Raw genomic sequence first — 8,847 nt, forward strand, 5'->3', positions numbered from 1 at the left:
AGAGGAGGACACAAATGAGTCCCTTTGCATACAATCACCAAGGAAGGCCATGTGAGAACATGACTGGGATGAATGCTTTACCCAAGGACACTACCATGCTGGTACCTTAGTTTTCCAGTTTCCAGAAGTGTGAGAAATAAATTTATGTGGTTTAATCCACCGAGTCTAAGGTGTTATTGTAGCCGTCCAAACTGCACGGACACTGCCACTTATGGGTAAATCATTTTTGCCTCCTTTTGTCTTTCAAAATCAGATACTATATTTCACCTTAAGGAGTATCAAGTGATAGGCTACAGAAGGGGCAAGGAGATTATCAGTTTGTTTTTTTTTTTTAAAAAAAAAAAACCCAACCAACTAACCAAACCAAACCAAGCCAAAAAAAAAAAAAAAAAAAACACAATACAATAATCCATCTGAAGCAATTATGTATTGAAAACATCAAATCCCAACAGCAAATACTTTTTCTCACCAAGCATTTATTAAGCAACTGTTGGCATCAGATATAGCTTACAGCAGTTCTTCACTATCATGACCATCAAAAGTCTCAAACCAGAGAGATCTCATAGGGTTCACCATTCCTCCCAGTTCAGAATCATGGAGTTTCTTCAGTTATCTTCTCAAAAAAAGATTCTATCTAAATAGGATTCATATGAATTGGCTATTAACCATTTATTAGAGTTGGGTTTTGTAGAGTTATGGGTTTCTTTCTACTTTGGTGTTGAGGTCTCCCTGTTGAGAGAGCCAAAAGCTATGGTAGTCACTCTCTTAACACAGGCTTCATGAGGGCACGAAGGAGTCTAAAGATCAGGTGTGTGTGTCAGGTAAGACCATGAAGATGGGAAACTGAGTCCGTGAAACAAAGAGCTGATTATTCCCATGCTCCAGAGAGGACAGGAGAACAGACAGGACACAGAGAGGAATGGCAGAGGTGACAGGGAGCTTGACAATGTGTGTGTGGGAGAGGAAGGGAGACAGGGAGAGGAGGACAGAGAGACAGCAAGGGGGGGGGAAGGGAAGAAGGGGAGAGGGACAGGGGGAAATACACACCAGGATTTTGCTAGAATTCAGATCCATGGGCCTTGTCCCCTAGGAATTCCCATGGGGGTGGTGGATTGGGTTGTTTCAGGATAACAGGTGAGAAGGGAGATGGCTCTGGTGTTGATCATTAGGTTCTATTGTGATTAGAACCTGTGCATTTTTTGGGTTTGAACTGTTTCCCCAAATATGTTTCCTTAAGGAGAACCTTAGCATCATCAGCTACTGTGTCAAGCATAAGAAGTTGCATGTAATAGATTTCCTGACAGTAAAGACCTGCACCAAGGGGGCCTCCACCATTGATTAAAACATTCTTCAAATATCTCATAAACATTTCCCCTGCTGTTTCTTCCTTCTCAGTTTCCAACAAAGTTGGAGATTTAATGCTATCCTTGAGTTGTTCTACTGGCACTCGCAAGTGTTTAGCCAAGGCTTTCAGGGATGGCTCATCGACTCCAAAGAGGACTTGATAGTTGTTTAAGATTTTCTGCAGCTTCTCCATTGTATTGTTACTGATGATTATTTGCAAAGGCATGATGGCGGATACTCCAGCCCTGAGGGCATCTAGCCAGATATACTGCTGCTGAGCATCCCTCTTTCTTTCAATGGCTGCCTCAGTAACATTAGGCAAGGAAAGCATAAAAAGGTGGCGCTTTTGAGCAGGCAGATCCTTCATTAAGGTGTCCATCATGATTGGGAAATCATACTCAGATAAATTGTTGTTGGAAATTAAGAATACTTCTGGTTCATCAATGTTATTATTCTTCATATTTCTCACACAATCCTCTCGGATCTGCTGTAGGACTTTTTCTCTGACAAAGGTAGTTGGCTTAGATACCTCTTCATTTTGTAAATCAGAATCCACCTTGGTTCTTACAAAGTAGAAATTCTTCTTCATAATTTTGATTGCCTTGGCCAGGTCTAGGTCATTTTTCTTGAATCGTGTAGCAGAAACAATGATGAAGAAGTCATACTCCCTAAATTTTACTTTTTCCAGATAATCTTTTGGCTGGAAATTAGGGGATCCAATCCCAGGCAGGTCCCAGATTCTCACATTGGGAAAGTTTGGGTGTTTGTATGGAGTTCTCTTCATGGTCGTCTCCACCACCCCAACAGGAGCTGCATCTTTTCCCTCATGTCCAACCCCTCTCAGGGCATTGATGAAACTAGACTTCCCTGCTCCAGACTCCCCTGTCACAGCGAGGTCCAGTGGGGCATTATCAATTTCTCTTAGTGCAACACTGATTACCGAGGCTGCTCCCTGAATGTCCCCTTTTTGCAGGTGTGACTCTATCAAACTGATGGTGTCTTGAGAAATGATTTTGTTTTCCACTCTGAAGTTCTTAAAATACTTATTGAAGCTGAAAGCTGAATCTTGGTGGTGAGTATCATCAGAAGTACGAGAGAACCACTGACCCATGACTGTGAGCAAGTGAAGTAACTGAAAGAAAGAGAAAAGAGTTACTATGATAGAGAACATTTTAGAACTTTATCTTACCCAAAGCATTGCAGTCTCAGTGTCCTTATGGCCTCAGTTATGTCCTGAGATGCCTCAGTTCTCATGTCTGTCTACTCTTTCTTATTTAAACAATTTATTAGGGAAAGGTTTAAACTGAAACGAAGTTAAGGGAGACATCATAAAAAACTGCATGTGTCTTTTAACCAGCTTTAACAATTGCCAAAACATGGCCAGTCCTAATTCATCTAATCTGATTCAGGACTCCAAAGCCAGCTCAGGACAACATCATTCAGTGTGTTTCTAACAATTATCAGGGATTTTGATTAACATAAGTGTCATAAAGTGACCAAACCGAATGATCAATAATACTTCATAATTGTCCTCACTGCTTAATCAGATCCCACTTCCTCCACAGCCACATAGGTTTTTGTTTGTATTTTTGTTTTGCAATATTGGTTTGAGTCAAGATGTCAACAAAGGTGAGCTATTTTATTTGGTTGATGTACTTCTTAAGTTCCATTGGTTTGCTTTTTAGGTATTTCTCTTGGCTTTGGAACTCATGTTGGTGAGTCCTTGTCTTTCAAGAGCATTATTAACTTGCAATAAGCTGAGCCTTCTTCATCCTTCACATCCATGGTTAAGCCCATTTCCTGAATGAAACATTTCAGCATATTTGAGCCCATGTTTAGCTCCCTTGTTTTCTAAGAGTATTTTAATTATACAGAATCCTTTTTGAAAAGCATCACTTGTTGGGGAATAGTGGTAGAAAAACCCAAACAAGAAGCTGCTACTCTCTACCATGTGAGCTCATCTCTTTTTTATTGAGATATCACTAGCATATAAAAACTGTATATGCACTATTAATGTTTCGATATATGAACACTGTGAAATGATAATCACAGTCTATTTATCTAACAAAGCTAGCACCTCTAAGGTGTGTGTGTGTGTGTGTGTGTGTGTGTGTGTGTGTGTGTATGTATGTGTTGTGTAGAGAGAATGTTAGGATCTATTCACATGCAAATTTCAGGTAGACAGCACAATATTTTTAATTATCATAATTGTATGATACATTAGATCTTCAGAACTTGATCATGTTGTGTAACTGAAACTTTGTATCCTGTGACCAACACTACCATATTTTCTCCTCCTCTCAGCCTGTGGCAACCATTCTGTGCTTCTATGAGTTTGATTACTGGAGATTCCACATATCAGTGAGACCAGGATAATCATTTTTTAAGTGGGCAGCAGAACAAACTGAGAATGTCTAATGTGACTTTTGTGTTCGATCCTCCATTGCTCTTTCCAGATCCATCTGAACCTCCTCCGCCTGTGTGCCAGGTGGATAGCCATCTCAGCAGAGCCTTCTTACCTCCTAGCTGCCAGTCAAGTTCAGCCACTGAGAGGCAGCAGCAAGCTTCTGAGTGTGGGATGAGAGACAGGTGAAGGCCTGGCCTCCCTGCTGTCTCCCTGCTTGGGCTGCATTTCTGACAGTAGCTGCATCTGCCACTAAGAAAATCCCTGCTAAGTGGCTTCTGTCAACTGGTCTCAATCTCATAGGGTTTTTAAGAAAATATATTTCTCCCTGTCTTTCTCCTGCCCTAGGTTTGATAAAGGCTTCTCATACTTCCTGGTTCCTGGTGCCTCACCATCCCTTATTGATCACCTGGGCCAATTTTCTGAAATTTCTCTCTCTGGAATTCTCTTCATTTAAAGTTTCTTCATTTGATGAATTCTCCTTATTACCATAATACATGTCTTATTTTTTTCTTAAGTGAGGTGCTTCAAGGGTATGTGAATCCTTTCCTCCCTAAAGATACCATGTATCTGAACAAGTGATAAGAAAATATAATAGCCGAAAATTCTGCATTAATGTTCTACAACCCAAATATATATTTGATTGTGTCATGCCATATCAAATGGTACTTATCCTATTGTTTCTGAGTTTGACAGAGGGGTGACAATTACATTGTGAAGAGGACTACTAGCCTCATCATCAGAAATTGATGAGTTCTGTTCAACTTGCCCTTGAGAACCTAAGTTGTTGTGGATTTCTAGTTTCTACATATGAGAGGTGCCTAAACATTATGTGTGCTTCAAGACAACTCAGAATTTTCAGAGAATAAATACTAAGTGCTTTCTTACTTTTCCATAGATGATTAGATAATATCATGCTTCACTTCAACTGAGTTCCCAAGGCAAAGTCTTGTGTCTTCCTGTCCTACCTCCAGTTGGTGGATTCTTTCTCTGTGCTATGCTCCCTGGCTACTGGAGTCTACCGAAATAGCATACGGATAGCAAAGGGATGATAGAAGGGAGAAAGAAGACAGAATTTACCACAACTATAAAAGACAGCAGTCCTTATAAGAAGTGTTGGCATTATTCCTACCTCTGTATCTAAGCTTCAAAAAGCCAAAGGGGATGGAAACAAGTGCACTGAGGAATTTAGCTCAGATCCATAAAGAATGAGCAAGAATGAACCCCAAAGAGCAAGAATAAAGACAATAGCAGTGTTTCTCAGTTGCCATACAGGGACAGGGTGATTCACTTACTGCCACTCAAGTCCTACAAAAAAAATCTGAGCTGCTGTATCCACTGCAGAAAGGAGAGTCAATGAAAAGGACAAGGACTCTGGAGGCAATTCTGCAACAGGTAGCCAATCTGAATCCAAAAGACCTCTCCTGTACTTTAAAGGATTATGGGTTTTAGGAGCTTCAGCAAGACTGCTCAGGATACAATCAAACAGATGACATTGGATTTTGTGCTCTCTAGAAAACCAAATCCACCCCAGAATTCTGCTTGCCCCAGTGGTTCAGTATCTCCCATGATTTCCACTAGAGATGTCCTCCTCAGATTTTATGGATCCTTTAATGAATAAAAGAGATCGGATATCTCATCTGACATATAGAGTACAGCCAACACTAAATGGTCATTTGAATCCCACTGGTGACAAATCTGCTGCAGGCCTCCCACTACCCTCTCTAGCTGCTGCCATCCCCAACCCTCTGCCACAGCCTTCAACTCGCATGCCTGTCTCAAATCCTCCTCAGACTTTACAGTCTAACTCCGATTCTCCTAGGACTCCAGGAGGCTGGGGGACTCAAACCCTAGCTTTTGGAAATTTTAGTGGAAATGGTAGTATATATGAGGCCCAGGAAGACAAAAATACCTCTAGGACTTCTCTGGAAACCTTACCTGCTGGTTCAGCTCTAAAGTGCCCACGGCATATGGAAGAAACCATTCAATGTCTCACAAAAAGTCCAGAAAGAAGTCTTAAAAAAAAAAAAAGCTGGGCCCAGTGGCACATGCCTGTAATCCCAGTGGCTTGGGAGGCTGAGGTAGGAAGATCATCAATTTAAAGGAAGATCCAGCAACAGCAAGTCACTAAACTACTCAGTGAGATCCTGTCTTTCAATAAAATACAAAATGGGCTAGGGATGTGGCTTGAGTCCCCCTGAATTCAATCCCTAATACCCTCTTGCCCCCCTGGAAAAAAAGGTCCAAAAAAACACAAAGACCAAATAAAAATTAACACAACGTTGAGATTATGAGAAGGAGGAAGATGTTCAAAGAGAAGAAGAAATTGCCAAGCTGAGTAACTCCAGTCTGAATTCCAGACTTAGAGCAGGCTGCACTGCCTCCACAGAGCCTTCCTCAATACTGAACCCCAGATTATTTGATAACTATATTGCCATCGTCTCCTGTGAGCGATGGTGGAATGACAATGATAACTTCAATGCTGAGTACAGCGAGAACAGGCTCGGCTTGCCAAGATGGAGGTGGCAGCTAGGAGTTTTACCAAACACTATACAATAAAAACACCATCCTCCAGATTTAAAGGAGTATCAGAAGGTTCATGAAGAAGTCTTACAAGAATATCAGCCAATAGAGCACTGCAGTCCTGATTACCAAGCAACATACAGACATGAGTATCTTTGTGACAAATGGCTCACACCAAAAGATTAATGATGGCTTTGACCAACAGCAAGCTGTCATGGTTTCAGCACTCTGCTTGGACCAGAAGATGTGAATTAATTTAAGTTTATTTATTTAAAATTCCAAATGAGTTGTTCTAAATTCTAAAGAGATGCAAGTTGGCCTGGTGAAAGTTTCAGTAGTAGTCAACTTGAGTCCCCACATCCCCATTTTACTTTGCTTCCCTGCATTTGAAGCTGCTTTTTCTGGCTATTTTTTCTTCCTTGAAAAACTTGTTTGTCATTAGAAATGATTTTTAGTAAATATTTTGGGCTCCAATATCCACACTTGAAAGTTGTGTGTGTGTTTATTTTAAAGTAATGTGCGGGTTGGGTTATAGCTCAGTGATACAGCACTTGCCCACCATGTATGATGCACTGCGTTCGATTTTCAGCACCACATATAATCGAACACTGCGGTCCTGATTACCAAGAAAAATACAGACATGAGTTTATTTGTGACAACTGGCTCACACCAAAAGACTAATGGTGGCTTTAAAATAAAGGTCCATTGACAGCTAAAAAAATATTTAAAAAAATGTGCAAGGTGAAATCCTCCTGGATAAACATGAGCCTATTTTCTGATCTTCCTTGAAGTGAACTCTTTGCTTTTAATGGTGTAATATTTAGATATTTGCACAAGATAAAAAAACACATTATTTTGGAGGGTTAAAAACAAAATTGTATGAGGGTTTATGTATATGATTTTTATACATAGCTTTATAGGCTGACTTGATCTGAAATATTATATCTGCCCTGCAGGTTAACCCCCCATTACAATGGTGCTTTAATTAATGGGACTAACTCTTGACAGGGTCTATTGATGTTGATGTGAAGCTAGGAATTATAACTATAGGTGTCTCCATTTGTCTGGGAAAGAAGAGTCCTTAGTAGTGAAGTTACATTAAGGTAACTTCTGACCAGCTACTGACCCCAGTGCCCACATTAACATGGAATTGACTTGTACATGAAGTCCCCCTAAATAGAACGCCCCACCATGATAATTCTGGAGAGGACCAATTATGGTCAAAAAACTCCCATGCTGACATGGAGAAGTTGAACACCTGACTGGCAGAGAGTTCAGAATGTGGTCCCCAGCTCTCCTGGGAACACATCAAACAGTCATAAATCTGGAGATAGTATTATCTCCTTTGTTGTTTTCTGCTCATAGATAACCCACTCTCTCTCTTCAGAGTGCTCTCTGCTTAAGCATCACTTTGCTTTCACTTACTTTCACCCATAATAAAGTTCTCTTTTGCACGTTTTTTTTTTTTGTGTGTGTCTGTCTTTAGAATTTCTTTGATTGGCACACAAGAACTGAGGTTTGAAGTTTCCACTTCCTACTTTCCAATGACAAGATAATTCTGACTGTTGATCAGAAAGATGGGGAAGAAGGGAATAGAATAGTAGAGATGCAAAACCTGCAAGTGACACAGAAAAAAATGCTACAGTCAGATTCACTGAGAAAGGAGACAAGAACACTCTAGGCATGTCCAGAAGGTAACCAAGAGCATATGCTGTTTAATCAGATTTCTCATTTTCAGTTTTCCTCTCTCATCTACTACCAATTCCCTGATTTAATAACACACTCCATAATTTGTTTTAAATGTCTTGTATACTAACCATGAACAGAAGTGACAGGGATTTGAACTATCAATTGTTACAAAGGGTTACATGTGTCATTGACATTATTTTCCCAATGTATTCTGACTTGCCCTACTTTTCATCACAGTAGCATTCCTACTTTCCATTTAAAAAATGAAAGACTCCCCAGTCATAAATGTTAAGTGGCATACAAAGTGTGCCTCTGCTCCAGTGTAGCTCTGCTCAATGGAAGGAATGAAAAATGCTGAATTAGAGGCAAAAGAATAAGAACAGGATAGAAGAGACACAGTGATGTTCCCTAATACACTGTGATTAGGGAACATTTCCAACCATTCTAGGGGGAGATGCTAGAAACAGACACAAGAAAAATGAATAGCCATTTCATCAAGTAAATAATATCCAAAACATTTGGTTTAGATTTATCTGACCTTCAGTGATTAGCTAGGAAGGTCCATTAGCCCATCCTGCCACCCTCCCATTATGGCATCATAGCTCCTAAGTGGAGCTTCCCAGCCCTCCAGCCCATGCTCCCAAATGTTTTGATAACCAAAAGTTCCCCAGAGAAAAGAGACCTATTGGGTCAGAAATCAGCTCTGAACGCCCTTGTTGGATTACCAGAAAATCCTGAGTCTGGTTGAGAACTCACTGCTGTTCAAGGCTCAGGAGTAGTCCAGTCTGCTGTAGTCCAATCTCTTCTTGTGAAATCTTCCACTTCTTAAGTCTGTGCAAAGTAGCAGATACAAGGTGGCTGAAGAGGGTTTCTATACTCACTTGGCT

At 40.5% G+C, this 8,847-nt stretch overlaps 1 protein-coding gene and 1 pseudogene across 2 annotated transcripts; one reads left to right on the plus strand and one right to left on the minus strand.

The window, feature by feature from the left end:
* Window positions 1-447: 447 nt before the first annotated feature.
* On the minus strand, window positions 448-8,847 carry LOC113201111 (interferon-gamma-inducible GTPase 10-like). Of its 2 annotated transcripts, none has more exons than XM_026414642.2 (2): window positions 8,717-8,847; window positions 448-2,476 (listed from the first exon to the last, which is right to left on the minus strand). In XM_026414642.2, exon 2 carries the CDS (start codon window positions 2,453-2,455, stop codon window positions 1,166-1,168), a length of 1,290 nt encoding a protein of 429 aa, XP_026270427.2. In that variant the 5' UTR covers window positions 2,456-2,476; window positions 8,717-8,847; the 3' UTR covers window positions 448-1,165. The 2 variants fall into 2 exon arrangements, with proteins under 2 accessions (XP_026270427.2, XP_026270426.2); XM_026414641.2 differs by having other exon boundaries at window positions 8,686-8,847.
* LOC113201105 (RNA polymerase II elongation factor ELL2 pseudogene) lies at window positions 2,962-6,521 on the plus strand (annotated as a pseudogene).

The sequence above is a fragment of the Urocitellus parryii genome, chromosome 1 (genome assembly GCF_045843805.1).
Source record: "Urocitellus parryii isolate mUroPar1 chromosome 1, mUroPar1.hap1, whole genome shotgun sequence".
Lineage (NCBI taxonomy): Eukaryota > Metazoa > Chordata > Mammalia > Rodentia > Sciuridae > Urocitellus > Urocitellus parryii.